The 23,679-nt window shown below is 44.8% G+C and overlaps 1 protein-coding gene across 1 annotated transcript in view; it reads left to right on the top strand.

Moving 5' to 3' along the window:
• Positions 1-23,679, top strand: part of myo10l3 (myosin X, like 3) — a 186,228-nt gene that overhangs the window by 84,377 nt on the left and 78,172 nt on the right. Inside the window, exons 16-20 of the mRNA XM_031805837.1 lie at positions 7,295-7,377; positions 9,320-9,428; positions 14,483-14,563; positions 16,110-16,234; positions 16,933-17,047. Of these exons, the coding sequence (XP_031661697.1) occupies positions 7,295-7,377; positions 9,320-9,428; positions 14,483-14,563; positions 16,110-16,234; positions 16,933-17,047 (513 nt within the window). The remainder of the gene's footprint in view (positions 1-7,294; positions 7,378-9,319; positions 9,429-14,482; positions 14,564-16,109; positions 16,235-16,932; positions 17,048-23,679) is intronic.

Genomic DNA, 23,679 nt, shown 5'->3' with positions numbered 1-23,679 from the left:
TGTTTCGGGGACAGAGAGGGGGAGGCTGTTGTTTCGGGACAGAGAGGGGAGGGGGGACAGAGAGGGGAGGCTGTTGTTTCGGGGACAGAGAGGGGGAGGCTGTTGTTTCGGGGACAGAGAGGGGGAGGCTGTTGTTTCGGGGAACAGAGGGGGGGAGGCTGCTGTCCCGGGAACAGGGACAGAGAGGGGGAGGTAATGGGTGGCTGGCTCACTGACAACAGGAGGGTCAAAGGTTGACTTTGACAGAATTAGGATGGCCTTTGGAAGAGGACAACAGACATCATTTTCCTTCAGTCTCAATAAATCAAATCAAATTTGAGCAAATCAAACCCAATTGTATTTGTTACATGCTTTGTAAACTGGTGTAGACAGTGAAATGCTTACTTAAGGGTTCATTTTCCAGCAATGCAGCATTTAAATCAGCAGTTGATACATACGGTAATCATTGTTAAAGAATATAACTTGTAAATGCCTCATGATCTTAGTTTAACTGTCGTTCCCCATCAGAACCATACAGCTCGTTTTACTCCGATGTTAGGGAACTATGTAAACCAACACTGTTTAGCCTCAGAATGTGATTAACAATATAGTGTGATATCATGGCTGGTCAGTCCTTGCATCAATAGCTTTGTCTGTGAATGTGATTTTGGGTACATTTCTCCATCCCTCAACTTTTTAACAAAAACAGTGACGGGGCGCATTTTGAATGTTTGAACTGCTGATCAGCCCTTTAAAGATAAAATACATAGAAATACTCACATGAAGAATAAATACACAGTGAATAACGAATGAGTAAAAATAACATGGCTGTATACAGGAAGTACCAGTTAAAGGCATGGCTATAGACAGGAAGTACCAGTTAAAGGCATGGCTATATACAGGAAGTACCAGTTAAAGGCATGGCTATAGACAGGAAGTACCAGTTAAAGGCATGGCTATAGACAGGAAGTACCAGTTAAAGGCATGGCTATATACAGGAAGTACCAGTTAAAGGCATGGCTATAGACAGGAAGTACCAGGTAACAACATGGCTATAGACAGGAAGTACCAGTTAAAGACATGGCTATAGACAGGAAGTACCAGGTAACAACATGGCTATATACAGGAAACACCAGTTAATAGCATGGCTATATACAGGAAGTACCAGTTAATAGCATGGCTATATACAGGAAGTACCAGTTAATAGCATGGCTATAGACAGGAAGTACCAGTTAATAGCATGGCTATAGACAGGAAGTACCAGGTAACAACATGGCTACTGTATATACAGGGAGTGCCAGTACTGAGTTGCTGTGCAGGGGTACAGGTTATTTGAGGTAGCTATGAACAGTCGTGGCCAAAAGTTTTGAATGACACAAATATTAATTTCCACAAAGTTTGCTGCTTCAGTGTCTTTAGATATTTTTGTCAGATGTTACTATGGAATACTGAAGTATAATTACAAGCATTTCAAAAGTGTCAAAGGCTTTCATTGACAATTACATGAAGTTGATGCAGAGAGTCAATATTTGCAGTGTTGACCCTTCTTTTTCAAGACCTCGCCCATTTTTGCATAATCAATGCTTGGAGTTTGTCAGAATTTGTGGGTTTTTGTTTGTCCACCTGCCTCTTGAGGATTGACCACAAGTTCTCAAAGGGATTAAGGTCTGAGGAGTTTCCTGGCCATTAACCCAAAATATCGATATTTTGTTCCCCGAGCCACTTAGTTATCACTTTTGCCTTATGGAAAGGTGTTCCATCGTGCTAGAAAAGGCATTGTTCATCACCAAACTGTTCCTGGATGGTTGGGAGAAGTTGCTCTCAGAGGATGTGTTGGTACCATTCTTTATTCATGGCTGTGTTCTTAGGCAAGATTGTGAGTGAGCCCACTCCCTTGGCTGAGAAGCAACCCCACACGTGAATGGTCTCAGGATGCTTTACTGTTGGCATGACACAGGACTGATGCTAGCGCTCACCTTGTCTTCTCTGGACAAGCTTTTTTCCAGATGCCCCAACCAATCGGAAAGGGGATTCATCATAGAAAATGACTTTACCCCAGTCCTCAGCAGTCCAATCCCTGAACCTTTTGCAGAATATCAGTCTGTCCCTGATGTTTTTCCTGGAGAGAAGTGGCTTCTTTGCTGCCCTTCTTGACACCAGGCCATCCTCTAAAAGTCTTCGCATTACTGTGCGTGCAGATGCACTCACACCTGCCTGCTGCCATTCCTGAGCAAGCTCTGTACTGGTGGTGCCCCGATCCTACAGCTGAATCAACTTTAGGAGATGGTCCTGGCACTTGCTGGACTTTCTTGGGCGCCCTGAAGCCACCTTAACAACAATTGAACCGCTCTCCTTGAAGTTCTTGATGATCCGATAAATGGTTGATTTAGGTGCAAACTTACTGGCAGCAATATCCTTGCCTGTGTAGCCCTTTTTGTGCAAAGCAATGATGACGGCACATGTTTCCTTGCAGGTAACCATGGTTGACAGAGGAAGAACAATGATTCCAAGCACCACCCTCCTTTTGAAGCTTCGTCTGTTATTCGAACTCAATCAGCATGACAGAGGGATCTCCAGTCTTGTCCTCGTCAACACTCACACCTGTGTTAACGAGAGAATCACTGACATGATGTCAGCTGGGCCTTTTGTGGCAGGGCTGAAATGCAGTGGAAATGTTTTTTGGGAGATTCAGTTAATTTGCATGGCAAAGAGGGACTTTGCAATTAATTGCAATTAATCTGATCACTCTTCATAACATTCTGGAGTATATGCAAATTACCATCATACAAACTGAGGCAGGAGACTTTGTGAAAATTAATATTTGTGTCATTCTCAAGTTTTGGCCACGACTGTACATGTAGGTAGGGATAAAGTGACTGTACATGTAGGTAGGGATAAAGTGACTGTACATGTAGGTAGGGATAAAGTGACTGTACATGTAGGTAGGGATAAAGTGACTGTACATGTAGGTAGGGATAAAGTGACTGTACATGTAGGTAGGGATAAAGTGACTGTACATGTAGGTAGGGATAAAGTGACTGTACATGTAGGTAGGGATAAAGTGACTGTACATGTAGGTAGGGATAAAGTGACTGTACATGTAGGTAGGGATAAAGTGACTGTACATGTAGGTAGGGATAAAGTGACTGTACATGTAGGTAGGGATAAAGTGACTGTACATGTAGGTAGGGATAAAGTGACTGTACATGTAGGTAAGATGTAAGGTAGGGATAAAGTGACTGTACATGTAGGTAGGGATAAAGTGACTGTACATGTAGGTAGGGATAAAGTGACTGTACATGTAGGTAGGGATAAAGTGACTGTACATGTAAGGTAGGGATAAAGTGACTGTACATGTAGGTAGGGATAAAGTGACTGTACATGTAGGTAGGGATAAAGTGACTGTACATGTAGGTAGGGATAAAGTGACTGTACATGTAGGTAGGGATAAAGTGACTGTACATGTAGGTAGGGATAAAGTGACTGTACATGTAGGTAGGGATAAAGTGACTGTACATGTAGGTAGGGAATAAAGTGACGTACATAGGTAGGATTAAAGTGATGTACATAGGTAGGGATAAGTGACTGTACATGTAGGTAGGGATAAAGTGACTGTACATGTAGGTAGGGATAAAGTGACTGTACATGTAGGTAGGGATAAAGTGACTGTACATGTAGGTAGGATAAAGTGACTGTCATGTAGGTAGGGTAAGTGACTGTACATGTAGGTAGGGATAAAGTGACTGTACATGTAGGTAGGGATAAAGTGACTGTACATGTAGGTAGGGATAAAGTGACTGTACATGTAGGTAGGGATAAAGTGATTGTACATGTCGGTAGTTAAAGTGACCTGTTACATGTAGGTAGGGATAAAGTGAATGTACCATGTAGGTAGGGATAAAGTGACTGTACATGTAGGTAGGGATACAGTGGATGTACATGTAGGTAGGGATAAAGTGACTGTACATGTAGGTAGGGATAAAGTGACTGTACATGTAGGTAGGGATAAAGTGACTGTACATGTAGGTAGGGATAAAGTGACTGTACATGTAGGTAGGGATAAAGTGACTGTACATGTAGGTAGGGATAAAGTGACTGTACATGTAGGTAGGGATAAAGTGACTGTACATGTAGGTAGGGATAAAGTGACTGTACATGTAGGTAGGGATAAAGTGACTGTACATGTAGGTAGGGATAAAGTGACTGTACATGTAGGTAGGGATAAAGTGACTGTACATGTAGGTAGGATAAAGTGACTGTACATGTAGGTAGGGATAAAGTGACTGTACATGTAGGTAGGGATAAAGTGACTGTACATGTAGGTAGGGATAAAGTGACTGTACATGTAGGTAGGGATAAAGTGACTGTACATGTAGGTAGGGATAAAGTGACTGTACATGTAGGTAGGGATAAAGTGACTGTACATGTAGGTAGGGATAAAGTGACTGTACATGTAGGTAGGGATAAAGTGACTGTACATGTAGGTAGGGATAAAGTGACTGTACATGTAGGTAGGGATAAAGTGACTGTACATGTAGGTAGGGATAAAGTGACTGTACATGTAGGTAGGGATAAAGTGACTGTACATGTAGGTAGGGATAAAGTGACTGTACATGTAGGTAGGGATAAGTGACTGTACATGTAGGTAGGGATAAAGTGACTGTACATGTAGGTAGGGATAAAGTGACTGTACATGTAGGTAGGGATAAAGTGACTGTACATGTAGGTAGGGATAAAGTGACTGTACATGTAGGTAGGGATAAAGTGACTGTACATGTAGGTAGGGATAAAGTGACTGTACATGTAGGTAGGGATAAAGTGACTGTACATGTAGGTAGGGATAAAGTGACTGTACATGTAGGTAGGGATAAAGTGACTGTACATGTAGGTAGGGATAAAGTGACTAGACAACAGGATAGATAATAGACAGTAACAGCAGTATACTGTAGGTAGGGGTAAAGGATAGATAATAGACAGTAACAGCAGTATACTGTAGGTAGGGGTAAAGGAGAGATAATAGACAGTAACAGCAGTATACTGTAGGTAGGGGTAAAGGATAGATAATAGACAGTAACAGCAGTATACTGTAGGTAGGGGTAAAGGATAGATAATAGACAGTAACAGCAGTATACTGTAGGTAGGGGTAAAGGATAGATAATAGACAGTAACAGCAGTATACTGTAGGTAGGGGTAAAGGAGAGATAATAGACAGTAACAGCAGTATACTGTAGGTAGGGGTAAAGGATAGATAATAGACAGTAACAGCAGTATACTGTAGGTAGGGGTAAAGGATAGATAATAGACAGTAACCGCAGTATACTGTAGGTAGGGGTAAAGGAGAGATAATAGACAGTAACAGCAGTATACTGTAGGTAGGGGTAAAGGATAGATAATAGACAGTAACAGCAGTATACTGTAGGTAGGGGTAAAGTGACTAGGCAACAGGATAGATAATAGATAGTAGCAGTAGCATACACTATATATACAAAAAACTATGTGGACACTCCTTAAAATGAGTGGATTCAGCTATTTCAGCCACACACGTTGCTGACGTATGAAATCGATCACACCACCATTCTCTGTAGACAAACATTGGCCTTACTGAAGAGCTCAGTGGATTTCAACATGGCATCTTCTTAGGATGTCACCTTTCCAACAAGTCAGTTCTGTAAGTGCTGTTATTGTGAAGTGGAAACCTCTTGGAGAAACAATGGCTTAGCCACGAAGTGGTAGTCCACACAAGATCACAGAACGGGAGTGCCTGGACTGCCGAGTGCTAAAAATGGTCTGTTCTCAGTTGCAACACTCACTACAGAGTTCCAAACTGCCTCTGGAAGCAACACTCACTACAGAGTTCCAAACTGCCCTGGAAGCAACACTCACTACTGAGTTCCAAACTGCCTCTGGAAGCAACACTCACTACCGAGTTCCAAACTGCCTCTGGAAGCAACGTCAGCACAGGAACTGTTTGTCGGGAGCTTCATGAAATGGGCTTCCGTGGCCGAGCAGCAGCGAATCCTGTCCCTCCTCTCCCCAGACCCCAACTCCCCTAGGAGAGGATGCTATGGAGCCACCCTGATTCCTGTCCCTCCTCTCCCCAGACCCCAACTCCCCTAGGAGAGGATGCTGTGGAGCCACCCTGATTCCTGTCCCTCTCCCCACACCCCAACTCCACTAGGAGAGGAGGCTGTGGAGCCACCCTGATTCCTGTCCCTGCTGCTCGGGGCTCGGTGTTGTCTGGAAGGGCTTGGTGTTGTCTGGAAGGGCTTGGTGTTGTCTGGAAGGGCTCGGTGTTGTCTGGAAGGGCTCGGTGTTGTCTGGAAGGGCTCGGTGTTGTCTGGAAGGGCTCGGTGTTGTCTGGAAGGGCTCGGTGTCGTCTGGAAGGGCTCGGTGTTGTCGTCTGGAAGGGCTCGGTGTTGTCGTCTGGAAGGGCTCGGTGTTGTCGTCTGGAAGGGCTCGGTGTTGTCGTCTGGAAGGGCTCGGTGTTGTCGTCTGGAAGGGCTCGGTGTTGTCGTCTGGAAGGGCTCGGTGTTGTTGTCTGGAAGGGCTCGGTGTTGTTGTCTGGAAGGGCTCGGTGTTGTTGTCTGGAAGGGCTCGGTGTTGTTGTCTGGAAGGGCTCGGTGTTGTTGTCTGGAAGGGCTCGGTGTTGTTGTCTGGAAGGGCTCGGTGTTGTTGTCTGGAAGGGCTCGGTGTTGTTGTCTGGAAGGGCTCGGTGTTGTTGTCTGGAAGGGCTCGGTGTTGTTGTCTGGAAGGGCTCGGTGTTGTTGTCTGGAAGGGCTCGGTGTTGTTGTCTGGAAGGGCTCGGTGTTGTTGTCTGGAAGGGCTCTGTTAGTTCACATGGAGGACAGTCACATTCTTCAGTAGAGTTCTCCCAGTCCAACTTTATTTTAGAGGTCGTTTCACCATAAATAACACAAGGTGAAATAGTAACTCAGGAAGTCCTCATCCGAGGTGAAGCTGCACCATCATTAAACTCATAAGCACGTCTCTGTCATGGGTCATTGTGCATATGGCTATAGATGTCTATGGAATCAATACCTCTAACGCTTCCTGTCCTGGGCCAGGAGAGCAGTACTTCAGTAGGAGGGAGGAATCTGTCGCTGCTATGCTGTTAAGACCAGGTGCCGAGTAACTGTCAACAGGTGACTGTCTTAACACAGCAGTCGACTCCTCTCACCTGCTCTTAGCCGCACTCTCACTGAGCATTAGATCAGGCTCGTTCTCTTTCAGCATGTGTACCATGGCCCTAGTGAACATACACTGTCCTGTCCCCTGCCAGTTGAACTAACTGAAACATGTCCCCACTCTCTGTCAGGTTCTGTATGACGTCAGAGGGGTCCTACAGAAGAACCGAGACACCTTCAGAGATGACGTCTTAAACATGCTCAAGGACAGCAGGTGTGTGTGGTGTGTGTGAGTGGTGTGTGTGTTGTCCCCTGGTCATGGAACGGCTACTAGATGTTCCTCAGACTGGAATAAACAAGCATAACAACCCACAAAGCAATACCCTCTGACCCTGTACTAAAGTCACTCCACTGTGTTAATGTACAGAGTAATACCCTCTGACCCTGTACTAAAGTCACTCCACTGTGTTAATGTACAGAGTAATACTGACCCTGTACTAAAGTCACTCCACTGTGTTAATGTACAGAGTAATACCCTCTGACCCTGTACTAAAGTCACTCCACTGTGTTAATGTAATACCCTCTGACCCTGTACTAAAGTCACTCCACTGTGTTAATGTGCAGAGTAATACCCTCTGACCCTGTACTAAAGTCACTCCACTGTGTTAATGTACAGAGTAATACCCTCTGACCCTGTACTAAAGTCACTCCACTGTGTTAATGTACAGAGTAATACTGACCCTGTACTAAAGTCACTCCACTGTGTTAATGTAATACCCTCTGACCCTGTACTAAAGTCACTCCGCTGTGTTAATGTACAGAGTAATACCCACTGACCCTGTACTAAAGTCACTCCACTGTGTTAATGTAATACCCTCTGACCCTGTACTAAAGTCACTCCACTGTGTTAATGTACAGAGTAATACCCACTGACCCTGTACTAAAGTCACTCCACTGTGTTAATGTAATACCATCTGACCCTGTACTAAAGTCACTCCACTATGTTAATGTACAGAGTAATACCCTCTGACCCTGTACTAAAGTCACTCTACTGTGTTAATGTACAGAGTAATACCCTCTGACCCTGTACTAAAGTCACTCCACTGTGTTGATGTAATACCATCTGACCCTGTACTAAAGTCACTCCACTGTGTTAATGTACAGAGTAATACCCTCTGACCCTGTACTAAAGTCACTCCACTGTGTTAATGTGCAGAGTAATACCCTCTGACCCTGTACTAAAGTCACTCCACTCTGTTAATGTACAGAGTAATACCCTCTGACCCTGTACTAAAGTCACTCTACTGTGTTAATGTACAGAGTAATACCCTCTGACCCTGTACTAAAGTCACTCCACTGTGTTGATGTAATACCATCTGACCCTGTACTAAAGTCACTCCACTGTGTTAATGTACAGAGTAATACCCTCTGACCCTGTACTAAAGTCACTCCACTGTGTTAATGTACAGAGTAATACCCTCTGACCCTGTACTAAAGTCACTCTACTGTGTTAATGTACAGAGTAATACCCTCTGACCCTGTACTAAAGTCACTCTACTGTGTTAATGTACAGAGTAATACCCTCTGACCCTGTACTAAAGTCACTCCACTGTGTTAATGTACAGAGTAATACCCACTGACCCTGTACTAAAGTCACTCCACTATGTTAATGTACAGAGTAATACCCTCTGACCCTGTACTAAAGTCACTCCACTGTGTTAATGTATTACCCTCTGACCCTGTACTAAAGTCACTCCACTGTGTTAATGTACAGAGTAATACCCTCTGACCCTGTACTAAAGTCACTCTACTGTGTTAATGTACAGAGTAATACCCTCTGACCCTGTACTAAAGTCACTCCACTGTGTTAATGTACAGAGCAATACCCTCTGACCCTGTACTAAAGTCACTCCACTATGTTAATGTGCAGAATAATACCCTCTGACCCTGTACTAAAGTCACTCCATTGTGTTAATGTACAGAGTAATACCCTCTGACCCTGTACTAAAGTCACTCCACTGTGTTAATGTACAGAGTAATACCCTCTGACCCTGTACTAAAGTCACTCTACTGTGTTAATGTACAGAGTAATACCCTCTGACCCTGTACTAAAGTCACTACACTGTGTTAATGTGCAGAGCAATACCCTCTGACCCTGTACTAAAGTCACTCCACTGTGTTTAGAGAATGTTGAACATGTTTGTTCCGTCCTTCAGGCTTGACTTCATCTATGACCTGTTTGAGCGTGTCGGAAGCAGGAACGGAGAGGAGACCCTGAAGATGGGGACGGCCAGACGGAAACCCACCGTCAGCTCTCAGTTCAGGGTGAGGATCTCTAACCTCGAACCCCTAACCCTAATCCACTGTCAGCTCTCAGTTCAGGGTGAGGACCTCTAACCTCGAACCCCTAACCCTAATCCACCGTCAGCTCTCAGTTCATGGTGAGGACCTCTAACCTCTAACCCCTAACCCTAATCCACCGTCAGCTCTCAGTTCAGGGTGAGGACCTCTAACCCTAATCCACTGTCAGCTCTCAGTTCAGGGTGAGGACCTCTAACCTCTAACCGTAATCCACTGTCAGCTCTCAGTTCAGGGTGAGGACCTCTAACCCTAATCCACTGTCAGCTCTCAGTTCAGGGTGAGGACCTCTAACCCTAATCCACTGTCAGCTCTCAGTTCAGGGTGAGGACCTCTAACCTCTAACCCTAATCCACTGTCAGCTCTCAGTTCAGGGTGAGGACCTCTAACCTCTAACCCTAATCCACTGTCAGCTCTCAGTTCAGGGTGAGGACCTCTAACCCTAATCCACCGTCAGCTCTCAGTTCAGGGTGAGGACCAATCACAGAGGAGCATAGTCGACCTCTGACCTCCTAACCATAACCTTCACTATACTGTAGAGTCACATAGAATCCTTTTGGCTATGCCATGATACGGATTGCCTTGATCATGAGGTTGACAGTTTCCCTAAGCGTTTTGAATAGTCTTTTGTTTGTGTTTGACAGAGAGAGTCCTTCTCAAGTGTTGAGCTCCTTGAGGGTAATTTACCTCTCCAGCATAGTGCTTGATGGCAAACTGGTGATCAGTCACTCTGGGCTTCATGTAGTACTGGTTAGTCTGGAGAGAGACAGAGACACAGCAGGTTATAATATATATAGAGAGAGGATTCCATGTGAGATGGGTGGGGGGCTTCACATGCCGTAACTGGTATGAAGGGGATTTAGCCTGGACTGCAGCTCCTAAAGCTGGAGATTACCCCTCATCCACACGTCCCCCTGGCAGTATCTTACTGGAGACGGTCAGTCTGAGCGAAAGAGAGTGCTCGGTTCAAAGGTCCTTGCTGGCACTGCTGGGTAAATATAGTCCTGTAGCCAGAGCCTGTCAACACCCTGGTCAGCAGGAGATGAGGACCCTAAGGAGGTCAGAGCCTGTAAACACCCTGGTCAGCAGGAGATGAGGACCCTAAGGAGGTCAGAGCCTGTAAACACCCTGGTCAGCAGGAGATGAGGACCCTAAGGAGGTCAGAGCCTGTAAACACCCTGGTCAGCAGGAGATGAGGACCCTAAGGAGGTCAGAGCCTGTCAACACCCTGGTCAGCAGGAGATGAGGACCCTAAGGAGGTCAGAGCCTGTAAACACCCTGGTCAGCAGGAGATGAGGACCCTAAGGAGGTCAGAGCCTGTAAACACCCTGGTCAGCAGGAGATGAGGACCCTAAGGAGGTCAGAGCCTGTAAACACCCTGGTCAGCAGGAGATGAGGACCCTAAGGAGGTCATAGCCATTGTGTGTGAATCTGTTGTATTGAGGTTGCCTCTTGATGCTGGTCCTGTATCTATATCTCGATATTATGTTTCTGATTCCGTAAAAACAGTTTGTTGGAAGTTTACATTCACTTAGGTTGGAGTCATTAACTCATTTTTCAACCACGCCAAAACTACAATTTGTTAATAAGACATTTGTGGAAAGTCGGTTAGGACATCTACATTGTGCATGACACAAGTCATTTTTCCAACAATTTGTTTACAGACAGATTATTTCACTTAAAATTCACTGCATCACAATTCCAATGCGTCAAAGTTTACAAACACTAAGTTGACTGTGCCTTTAAACAGCTTGGAAAATTCCAGAAAATGATGTCATGGCTTTAGAATCTTCGATAGACTAATTGACATCATTTGAGTCAATTGGAGGTGTACCTGTGGATGTATTTCAAGGCCTACCTTCCAACTCAGTGCCTTTGCTTGATGTCAGGGGAAAATTAAAAGAAATCAGCCAAGAACTCAGATAAAATTGTAGACATCCACAAATTGCATCCTTGGGAGCAATTTCCAAACGCCTGAAGGTACCACGTTCATCTGTACAAACAATAGTACACAAGTATAAACACCATGGGACCACGCAGCCGTCATACTGCTCAGGAAGTAGACGTGTTCTGTCTCCTAGAGATGAACGTACTTTGGTGCAAAAAGTGCAAATCAATCCCAGAACAACAGCAAAGGACCTTGTGAAGATGCTGGAGGAAACTGGTATAAAATTGTCTATATCCACAGTAAAACGAGTCCTATATCGACATAACGTGAAAGGCTGCTCAGGAAGGAAGAAATCACTGCCAAAATCGCCATTAAAAAAAAGCCAGACTACAGTTTACAACTGTACAGTCGTGGCCAAAAGTTGAGAATGACACAAATATTAATTTCCACAAAGTTTGCTGCTTCAGTGTCTTTAGATATTTTTGTCAGATGTTACTATGGAATACTGAAGTATAATTACAAGCATTTCATAAGTGTCAAAGGCTTTCATTGACAATTACATGAAGTTGATGCAAAGAGTCCATATATGCAGTGTTGACCCTTCTTTTTCAAGACCTCTGCAATCCACCCTGGCATGCTGTCAATTAACTTCTGGGCCACATCCTGACTGATGGCCGCCCATTTTTGCATAATCAATGCTTGGAGTTTGTCAGAATTTGTGGGTTTTTGTTTGTCCACCCGCCTCTTGAGGATTGACCACAAGTTCTCAAAGGGATTAAGGTCTGAGGAGTTTCCTGACCATTAACCCAAAATATCGATATTTTGTTCCCCGAGCCACTTAGGTATCACTTTTGCCTTATGGAAAGGTGCTCCATCATGCTGGAAAAGGCACTGTTCATCACCAAACTGTTCCTGGATGGTTGGGAGAAGATGCTCTCGGAGGATGTGTTGGTTCCATTCTTTATTCATGGCTGTGTTCTTAGGCAAAATTGTTAGTGAGCCCACTCCCTTGGCTGAGAAGCAACCCCACACGTGAATGGTCTCAGGATGTTTTACTGTTGGCATGACACAGGACTGATGGCAGCTGAATCCACTTTTAGGAGACGGTCCTGGCGCTTGCTGGACTTTCTTGGGCGCCCCGAAGTCTTCTCCTTGAAGTTCTTGATGATCTGATACATGGATGATTTAGGTGAAATCTTACTGGCAGCAATATCCTTGCCTGTGAAGCCCTTTTTTGTGCAAAGCAATGATGACGGCACATGTTTCCTTGCAGGCAACCATGATTGACAGAGGAAGAACAATGATTCAGCTGGTCCTTTTGTGGCAGGGCTGAAATGCAGTGGAAATGTTTTGGGGGGGGATTCAGTTAATTTGCCTGGCCAAGAGGGACTTCGCAAGTAATTGCAATTTGTCTGATCACTCTTCATAACATTCTGGATTATATGCAAATTGCCATCATACAAACTGAGGCAGCAGACTTTGTGAAAATTTATATTTGTGTCATTCTCAACTTTTGGCCACGACTGTACATGTAGGTAGGGATAAAGTGACTGTACATGGGGACAAAGATTGTACTTTTTGGAGTGTCTTCAGATAAAATGTCCTCTGGTCTGATGAAACACAAGTAGAACTCTTTGGCCATAATGACCATCGTTATGTTTGCAGGAAAAAGGGAGTGGCTTGCAAGCCAAAGAACACCATCCCAACCATGAAGCACGGGGGTGGCAGCATCATGTTGTGGTGGTGCTTTGCTGCAAGAGGGACTGGTGCACTTCACAAAATAGATGTCATCATGAGGCTGGAAAATTACGTTGATATATTGAAGCAACATCTAAAGACATCAGTCAGGAAGTTGAAGCTTGGTTGCAATGGGTCTTCCAAATGGACATTAACCCCAAGCATACTTCCAAAGTTGTGGCAAAATGGCTTAAGGACAACAAAGTCAAGGTATTGGAGTGGCCATCACAAAGCCCTGACCTCAATCCAATAGAACATTTGTGGGCAAACTAGGAAAAGTGTGTGCGAGCAAGGAGGCCTACAAACCTGACTCATTTACACCAGCTCTGTCAGGAGGAATGGGCCAAAATTCACCCAACTTATTGTTGGAAGCTTGTGGAAGGCTAACCGAAACGTTTGACCCAAGTTAAACGATTTAAAGGCAATGCTACCAAATACTAAATGAGTGTATGTAAACGTCTGACCCACTGGGAATGTGATGAAAGATGTCAAAGCTGAAATAAATCATTATCTCTACTATTATTCTGACATTTCACATTCTTAAAATAAAGTGGTGATCCTAACTGACCTAAAACAGGGAATTTTTATGAGGATTAAATGTCAGGAATTGTTCAAAACTGAGTTGAAATGTATTTGGCTAAGGTGTATGTGAACTTTCGACTTCAACTGCATATCTAGAGTTGTGTTTCTGATCCCGTATCTAGATGTGTTGTTGTGTTTCTGATCCCGTATCTAGATGTGTTGTTGTGTTTCTGATCCCGTATCTAGATGCGTTGTTGTGTTTCTGATCCCGTATCTAGATGCGTTGTTGTGTTTCTGATCCCGTATCTAGATGCGTTGTTGTGTTTCTGATCCCGTATCTAGATGCGTTGTTGTGTTTCTGATCCCGTATCTAGATGCGTTGTTGTGTTTCTGATCCCGTATCTAGATGCGTTGTTGTGTTTCTGATCCCGTATCTAGATGTGTTGATGTGTTTCTGATCCCGTATCTAGATGTTGATGTGTTTCTGATCCCGTATCTAGATGTGTTGTTGTGTTTCTGATCCCGTATCTAGATGTGTTGTTGTGTTTCTGATCCCGTATCTAGATGTGTTTCTGATCCCGTATCTAGATGTGTTTCTGATCCCGTATCTAGATGTGTTGTTGTGTTTCTGACCCCGTATCTAGATGTGTTGTGTTTCTGATCCCGTATCTAGATGTGGTGTTGTGTTTCTGATCCCGTATCTAGATGTGTTGTTGTGTTTCTGATCCCATATCTAGATGTGTTTCTGATCCCGTATCTAGATGTGTTGTTGTGTTTCTGACCCCGTATCTAGATGTGTTGTGTTTCTGATCCCGTATCTAGATGTGGTGTTGTGTTTCTGATCCCGTATCTAGATGTTGTTGTGTTTCTGCAGGACTCTCTCCATTCCTTGATGAACACTCTGAGTGCCTCCAACCCTTTCTTTGTGCGCTGCATCAAACCCAACATGAACAAGGTGGGTCATTCAGTATTCACCACAACGTGAACAAGGTGGGTCATTCAGTATTCACCACAACGTGAACAAGGTGGGTCATTCAGTATTCACCACAACGTGAACAAGGTGGGTCATTCAGTATTCACCCCAACGTGAACAAGGTGGGTCATTCAGTATTCACCCCAACGTGAACAAGGTGGGTCATTCAGTATTCACCACAACGTGAACAAGGTGGTCATTCAGTATTCACCCCAACGTGAACAAGGTGGGTCATTCAGTATTCACCCCAACGTGAACAAGGTGGGTCATTCAGTATTCACCCCAACCACCAGCTACTGAATGTGAACTAGTCTGTTACTGTGTACATAGGCAGGCAGATCCCAGAATGCCATATCTAGCTGCTATTCAAAGTTTTAATAGTCGTCTGCTGCCTTGTCCCGGCTGCCTTGTCCCGGCTGCCTTGTCCCGGCTGCCTTGTCCCGGCTGCCTTGTCCCGGCTGCCTTGTCGCGGCTGCCTTGTCGCGGCTGCCTTGTCGCGGCTGCCTTGTCGCGGCTGCCTTGTCGCGGCTGCCTTGTCCCGGCTGACAAGGGAATGCTGTTGTCTCTAGGGGAGCTTAGCTGTATCACAGGGACTTTGTTTGTTGAACATTCAAGTCCTGACACTCCTCTGAACAACAGGTTGATAACATGCCTGATGGTAGGGTACCACACACACACACACACACACACACACACACACACACACACACACAGCCAGTGAGATGTGAATCAGAGTTAAGTGATTGTGCAGTGTGATAAGCAGCACTAAGACAGTCAGAACAGAACAGCTGAGAACAATAGAGTTGATTTATACCGGACTGAAACGATCCTGTGGGTTAAGGACATGTAACAGAATTCTAGTTCCTAAACACCTTGTATCGCCCCTCCTGTAAGACGAGCACAGTACTGTTGTGTCCCCTCCTGTAAGACGAGCACAGTACTGTTGTGGTCCCTCCTGTAAGACGAGCACAGTACTGTTGTGGTCCCTCCTGTAAGACGAGCACAGTACTGTTGTGGTCCCTCCTGTAAGACACGCATAGTACTGTTCTCTCCTGTAAGACGAGCATAGTACTGTTGTGTGTTGCCTCCTGTAAGACGAGCATAGTACTGTTGTGGTCCCTCTTGTAAGACGAGCACAGTACTGTTCCCTCCTGTAAGACGAGCACAGTACTGTTGTGTCCCCTCCTGTAAGACACGCATAGTACTGTTCCCTCCTGTAAGACGAACACAGTACTGTTGTGTGTTGCCTCCTGTAAGACGAACACAGGACTGTTGTGTGTTGCCTCCTGTAAGACGAACATAGTACTGTTGTGTGTTGCCTCCTGTAAGACGAACATAGTACTGTCCCCTCCTGTAAGACGAACATAGTACTGTTGTGTGTTGCCTCCTGTAAGACGAACACAGGACTGTTGTGTGTTGCCTCCTGTACTGTTAACTATACTTCTGTCCAGTCGTACAACGGCTGCTGTTTTTGTATTCTCACAGAGTTAGAGTTGGAAAGTAATTCAGTGTGTTTTGTACTTATCAGAACGCCAACATGTTTGACCCAGAAGTGGTCCTGAACCAGCTGAGGTATTCTGGGATGTTGGAGACCGTGAAGATCCGCAGGGCTGGTTTCCCTGTCCGCAGGACTTTTAATGACTTCTACAGCAGGTGAGAAAAACGGACAATGGTCTTTTTACAGGGAAGACAGACTAACATCACCGTCTCCCGTGCACGGTAGATCATCTGCTGGGTGTCGACAGACGCCGGGGTTTCAACCTGTAGAATCACCTGCTGGGTGTCGATGAACGCCAGGGTTTCAACCTGTAGAATCACCTGCTGGGTGTCGATGAACACCGGGGATATACTCTGTGATCAGGGTCAATGGCATGGCTACCCACTGTGCCTCCTCCGCTGTGCACCACCAAGGCTCATGTTGGCCAGTCTACCCTCTTACAAAACAGCAGAACATGCGGACTCAGTGTTCACCTGGGTCATTGAGCTCGTGTTGATTTCCTATTGTGCTGCTGTCAACTGTCTGGGTGTCATGTCATGTTGTGCTCCTTCGACACGTCTGGCCCTTGTCTGGCCCGTTTGATTTGTCTGGCCCGTTTGATTTGTCTGGCCCGTTTGATTTGTCTGGCCCGTCGGCTCTGTGTCTGGCCCGTCGGCTCTGTGTCTGACCCGTCGGCTCTGTGTCTGGCCCGTCGGCTCTGTGTCTGGCCCGTCGGCTCTGTGTCTGGCCCGTCGGCTCTGTGTCTGGCCCGTCGGCTCTGTGTCTGGCCCGTCGGCTCTGTGTCTGGCCCGTCGGCTCTGTGTCTGGCCCGTCGGCTCTGTGTCTGACCTGTGTGCGTCTGTTCCCTGTGCAGGTACAAGATGATCCTGAAAGACAAGCATCCAACAGACGACCAGAGAGGGAGATGCAGAGAGCTGCTGATGTCATATGACCCCGCCAAGATAGACTGGCAGCTGGGGAAGACTAAGGTACGCTGGCCCCGTGGCTCTGACAACGCATCACACTCTTACACGCATACTGCAGTGGGTGAATAAAAGATGTGTAGCACGACCAGGTCTAATCTGAGGGAAATATGTGTCTCTAATATGGTCATATGTTGGACAGGAGGTTAGGAAGTGCAGCTCAGTTTCCACCTCATTTTGTGGGCATTGTGCACATAGCCTGTCTTCTCTTGAGTGCCATGTCTGGCTACGGCGGCATTTCTCAATAGCAAGCCTATGCTCACTGAGTCTGGACATAGTCAAAGCTTTCCTTAATTTTGGGTCAGTCACAGTGGTCAGGTATTCTGCCGCTGTGTACTCTCTGTTTAGGGCCAAATACCATTCTAGTTTGCTCTGTTTTTTTGTTAATTCTTTCCAATGTGTCAAGTAATTACCTTTTTTGTTTTTCTCATGATTTGGTTGTGTCTAATTGTGTTGCTGTGCTGGGGCTTTGTGTTTGTGAACAGAGCCCCAGGACCAGCTTGCTTAGGGGACTCTTCTCCAGGTTCATCTCTCTGTAGGTGATGGCTTTGTTATGGAAGGTTTGGGAATCACTTCCTTTTAGGTGGTTGTAGAATTGAACGGCTCTTTCCTGGATTTAGGCCTAATTCTGCTCTGCTTGCATTATTTGGTGTTCTACGTTGTTCACAGAGGATATTTTTGTAGAATTCTGCATACAGTGTCTCAATCTGTAGTTTTTCCCATTTTGTGAAGTCTTGGTTGGTGAGCGGACCCCAGTCCTCACAACCATAAAGGGCAATGGGCTCTGACTGATTCAAATATTTTTAGCCAGATCCTAATTGGTATGTTGAATTTTATGTTCCTTTTGATGGCATAAAGGCCCTTCTTGCCTTGTCTCTCAGATCATTCACAGCTTTGCCACAAGAAAAGGGCAACCAGTGAAGAACAAACACCATTGTAAATACAACCCATATTTATGTTAATTTTCCCTTTTGTCCTTTAACAATTAACATAATATGACATTTGAAATCTTTTATTGTTTTGGAACTTTTATGAGTGTAATATGTTTACTGTTTATTTAGTGGTAGTTTGTTGACCCTGTAGTGGTAGTTTGTTGACCCTGTAGTGGTAGTTTGTTGACCCTGTAGTGGTAGTTTATTGACCCTGTAGTGGTCGTTTATTGACCCTGTAGTGGTAGTTTATTGACCCTGTAGTGGTAGTTTATTGACCCTGTAGTGGTAGTTTATTGACCCTGTAGTGGTAGTTTATTGACCCTGTAGTGGTAGTTTATTGACCCTGTAGTGGTAGTTTATTGACCCTGTAGTGGTAGTTTATTGACCCTGTAGTGGTCGTTTATTGACCCTGTAGTGGTAGTTTATTGACCCTGTAGTGGTAGTTTATTGACCCTGTAGTGGTAGTTTGTTGACCCTGTAGTGGTAGTTTATTGACCCTGTAGTGGTAGTTTGTTGACCCTGTAGTGGTAGTTTATTGACCCTGTAGTGGTAGTTTGTTGACCCTGTAGTGGTAGTTTGTTGACCCTGTAGTGGTAGTTTGTTGACCCTGTAGTGGTAGTTTATTGACCCTGTAGTGGTAGTTTGTTGACCCTGTAGTGGTAGTTTATTGACCCTGTAGTGGTAGTTTGTTGACCCTGTAGTGGTAGTTTATTGACCCTGTAGTGGTAGTTTATTGACCCTGTAGTGGTAGTTTGTTGACCCTGTAGTGGTAGTTTATTGACCCTGTAGTGGTAGCTTATTGACCCTGTAGTGGTAGTTTATTGACCCTGTAGTGGTAGTTTGTTGACCCTGTAGTGGTAGTTTATTGACCCTGTAGTGGTAGTTTATTGACCCTGTAGTGGTAGTTTATTGACCCTGTAGTGGTAGTTTATTGACCCTGTAGTGGTAGTTTATTGACCCTGTAGTGGTAGTTTGTTGACCCTGTAGTGGTAGTTTATTGACCCTGTAGTGGTAGTTTGTTGACCCTGTAGTGGTAGTTTATTGACCCTGTAGTGGTAGTTTATTGACCCTGTAGTGGTAGTTTGTTGACCCTGTAGTGGTAGTTTATTGACCCTGTAGTGGTAGTTTGTTGACCCTGTAGTGGTAGTTTATTGACCCTGTAGTGGTAGTTTGTTGACCCTGTAGTGGTAGTTTGTTGACCCTGTAGTGGTAGTTTGTTGACCCTGTAGTGGTAGTTTATTGACCCTGTAGTGGTAGTTTGTTGACCCTGTAGTGGTAGTTTATTGACCCTGTAGTGGTAGTTTGTTGACCCTGTAGTGGTAGTTTATTGACCCTGTAGTGGTAGTTTATTGACCCTGTAGTGGTAGTTTGTTGACCCTGTAGTGGTAGTTTATTGACCCTGTAGTGGTAGCTTATTGACCCTGTAGTGGTAGTTTATTGACCCTGTAGTGGTAGTTTGTTGACCCTGTAGTGGTAGTTTATTGACCCTGTAGTGGTAGTTTATTGACCCTGTAGTGGTAGTTTATTGACCCTGTAGTGGTAGTTTATTGACCCTGTAGTGGTAGTTTATTGACCCTGTAGTGGTAGTTTGTTGACCCTGTAGTGGTAGTTTATTGACCCTGTAGTGGTAGTTTATTGACCCTGTAGTGGTAGTTTATTGACCCTGTGGTGGTAGTTTATTGACCCTGTGGTGGTAGTTTATTGACCCTGTAGTGGTAGTTTATTGACCCTGTAGTGGTAGTTTATTGACCCTGTAGTGGTAGTTTGTTGACCCTGTAGTGGTAGTTTGTTGACCCTGTAGTGGTAGTTTGTTGACCCTGTAGTGGTAGTTTATTGACCCTGTAGTGGTAGTTTGTTGACCCTGTAGTGGTAGTTTGTTGACCCTGTAGTGGTAGTTTGTTGACCCTGTAGTGGTAGTTTGTTGACCCTGTAGTGGTAGTTTGTTGACCCTGTAGTGGTAGTTTATTGACCCTGTAGTGGTAGCTTATTGACCCTGTAGTGGTAGTTTGTTGACCCTGTAGTGGTAGTTTGTTGACCCTGTAGTGGTAGTTTGTTGACCCTGTAGTGGTAGTTTGTTGACCCTGTAGTGGTAGTTTCTTGACCCTGTAGTGGTAGTTTATTGACCCTGTAGTGGTAGTTTGTTGACCCTGTAGTGGTAGTTTATTGACCCTGTAGTGGTAGTTTATTGACCCTGTAGTGGTAGTTTGTTGACCCTGTAGTGGTAGTTTGTTGACCCTGTAGTGGTAGTTTGTTGACCCTGTAGTGGTAGTTTGTTGACCCTGTAGTGGTAGTTTCTTGACCCTGTAGTGGTAGTTTCTTGACCCTGTAGTGGTAGTTTATTGACCCTGTAGTGGTAGTTTGTTGACCCTGTAGTGGTAGTTTGTTGACCCTGTAGTGGTAGTTTGTTGACCCTGTAGTGGTAGTTTGTTGACCCTGTAGTGGTAGTTTGTTGACCCTGTAGTGGTAGTTTGTTGACCCTGTAGTGGTAGTTTGTTGACCCTGTAGTGGTAGTTTGTTGACCCTGTAGTGGTAGTTTGTTGACCCTGTAGTGGTAGTTTGTTGACCCTGTAGTGGTAGTTTATTGACCCTGTAGTGGTAGTTTATTGACCCTGTAGTGGTAGTTTATTGACCCTGTAGTGGTAGTTTGTTGACCCTGTAGTGGTAGTTTGTTGACCCTGTAGTGGTAGTTTGTTGACCCTGTAGTGGTAGTTTATTGACCCTGTAGTGGTAGTTTGTTGACCCTGTAGTGGTAGTTTGTTGACCCTGTAGTGGTAGTTTATTGACCCTGTAGTGGTAGTTTGTTGACCCTGTAGTGGTAGTTTGTTGACCCTGTAGTGGTAGTTTGTTGACCCTGTAGTGGTAGTTTGTTGACCCTGTAGTGGTAGTTTGTTGACCCTGTAGTGGTAGTTTATTGACCCTGTAGTGGTAGTTTGTTGACCCTGTAGTGGTAGTTTGTTGACCCTGTAGTGGTAGTTTATTGACCCTGTAGTGGTAGTTTGTTGACCCTGTAGTGGTGGTTTATTGACCCTGTAATGGTGGTTTATTGACCCTGTGGTGGTAGTTTATTGACCCTGTAGTGGTAGTTTATTGACCCTGTAGTGGTAGTTTGTTGACCCTGTAGTGGTAGTTTGTTGACCCTGTAGTGGTAGTTTGTTGACCCTGTAGTGGTAGTTTGTTGACCCTGTAGTGGTAGTTTGTTGACCCTGTAGTGGTAGTTTGTTGACCCTGTAGTGGTAGTTGTTGACCCTGTAGTGGTAGTTTGTTGACCCTGTAGTGGTAGTTTGTTGACCCTGTAGTGGTAGTTTGTTGACCCTGTAGTGGTAGTTTGTTGACCCTGTAGTGGTAGTTTGTTGACCCTGTAGTGGTAGTTTATTGACCCTGTAGTGGTAGTTTGTTGACCCTGTAGTGGTAGTTTGTTGACCCTGTAGTGGTAGTTTGTTGACCCTGTAGTGGTAGTTTGTTGACCCTGTAGTGGTAGTTTATTGACCCTGTAGTGGTAGTTTATTGACCCTGTAGTGGTAGTTTATTGACCCTGTAGTGGTAGTTTGTTGACCCTGTAGTGGTAGTTTGTTGACCCTGTAGTGGTAGTTTGTTGACCCTGTAGTGGTAGTTTGTTGACCCTGTAGTGGTAGTTTCTTGACCCTGTAGTGGTAGTTTCTTGACCCTGTAGTGGTAGTTTATTGACCCTGTAGTGGTAGTTTGTTGACCCTGTAGTGGTAGTTTGTTGACCCTGTAGTGGTAGTTTGTTGACCCTGTAGTGGTAGTTTGTTGACCCTGTAGTGGTAGTTTGTTGACCCTGTAGTGGTAGTTTGTTGACCCTGTAGTGGTAGTTTGTTGACCCTGTAGTGGTAGTTTGTTGACCCTGTAGTGGTAGTTTGTTGACCCTGTAGTGGTAGTTTGTTGACCTGTAGTGGTAGTTTATTGACCCTGTAGTGGTAGTTTATTGACCCTGTAGTGGTAGTTTATTGACCCTGTAGTGGTAGTTTGTTGACCCTGTAGTGGTAGTTTGTTGACCCTGTAGTGGTAGTTTGTTGACCCTGTAGTGGTAGTTTGTTGACCCTGTAGTGGTAGTTTCTTGACCCTGTAGTGGTAGTTTCTTGACCCTGTAGTGGTAGTTTATTGACCCTGTAGTGGTAGTTTGTTGACCCTGTAGTGGTAGTTTGTTGACCCTGTAGTGGTAGTTTGTTGACCCTGTAGTGGTAGTTTGTTGACCCTGTAGTGGTAGTTTGTTGACCCTGTAGTGGTAGTTTATTGACCCTGTAGTGGTAGTTTGTTGACCTGTAGTGGTAGTTTATTGACCCTGTAGTGGTAGTTATTGACCCTGTAGTGGTAGTTTATTGACCCTGTAGTGGTAGTTTGTTGACCCTGTAGTGGTAGTTTATTGACCCTGTAGTGGTAGTTTATTGACCCTGTAATGGTAGTTTATTGACCCTGTAGTGGTAGTTTGTTGACCCTGTAGTGGTAGTTTGTTGACCCTGTAGTGGTAGTTTATTGACCCTGTAGTGGTAGTTTATTGACCCTGTAGTGGTAGTTTGTTGACCCTGTAGTGGTAGTTTATTGACCCTGTAGTGGTAGTTTATTGACCCTGTAGTGGTAGTTTGTTGACCCTGTAGTGGTAGTTTGTTGACCCTGTAGTGGTAGTTTCTTGACCCTGTAGTGGTAGTTTCTTGACCCTGTAGTGGTAGTTTATTGACCCTGTAGTGGTAGTTTGTTGACCCTGTAGTGGTAGTTTATTGACCCTGTAATGGTGGTTTATTGACCCTGTGGTGGTAGTTTATTGACCCTGTAGTGGTAGTTTATTGACCCTGTAGTGGTAGTTTGTTGACCCTGTAGTGGGAGTTTGTTGACCCTGTAGTGGTAGTTTGTTGACCCTGTAGTGGTAGTTTATTGACCCTGTAGTGGTAGTTTGTTGACCCTGTAGTGGTAGTTTGTTGACCCTGTAGTGGTAGTTTATTGACCCTGTAGTGGTAGTTTGTTGACCCTGTAGTGGTAGTTTATTGACCCTGTAGTGGTAGTTGTTGACCCTGTAGTGGTAGTTTTATTGACCCTGTAGTGGTAGTTTATTGACCCTGTAGTGGTAGTTTATTGACCCTGTAGTGGTAGTTTATTGACCCTGTAGTGGTAGTTTGTTGACCCTGTAGTGGTAGTTTGTTGACCCTGTAGTGGTAGTTTCTTGACCCTGTAGTGGTAGTTTATTGACCCTGTAGTGGTGGTTTGTTGACCCTGTAGTGGTAGTTTATTGACCCTGTAGTGGTAGTTTATTGACCCTGTAGTGGTAGTTTATTGACCTGTAATGGTAGTTTGTTGACCCTGTAGTGGTAGTTTGTTGACCCTGTAGTGGTAGTTTATTGACCCTGTAGTGGTAGTTTGTTGACCCTGTAGTGGTAGTTTATTGACCCTGTAGTGGTAGTTTGTTGACCCTGTAGTGGTAGTTTGTTGACCCTGTAGTGGTAGTTTGTTGACCCTGTAGTGGTAGTTTGTTGACCCTGTAGTGGTAGTTTGTTGACCCTGTAGTGGTAGTTTGTTGACCCTGTAGTGGTAGTTTGTTGACCCTGTAGTGGTAGTTTGTTGACCCTGTAGTGGTAGTTTGTTGACCCTGTAGTGGTAGTTTGTTGACCCTGTAGTGGTAGTTTATTGACCCTGTAGTGGTAGTTTATTGACCCTGTAGTGGTAGTTTATTGACCCTGTAGTGGTAGTTTGTTGACC

The sequence above is a fragment of the Oncorhynchus kisutch genome, linkage group LG26 (assembly GCF_002021735.2).
Source record: "Oncorhynchus kisutch isolate 150728-3 linkage group LG26, Okis_V2, whole genome shotgun sequence".
In the NCBI taxonomy this organism is placed as follows: Eukaryota; Metazoa; Chordata; class Actinopteri; order Salmoniformes; family Salmonidae; genus Oncorhynchus; species Oncorhynchus kisutch.
This window is presented reverse-complemented; position numbering and strand designations above follow the sequence as displayed.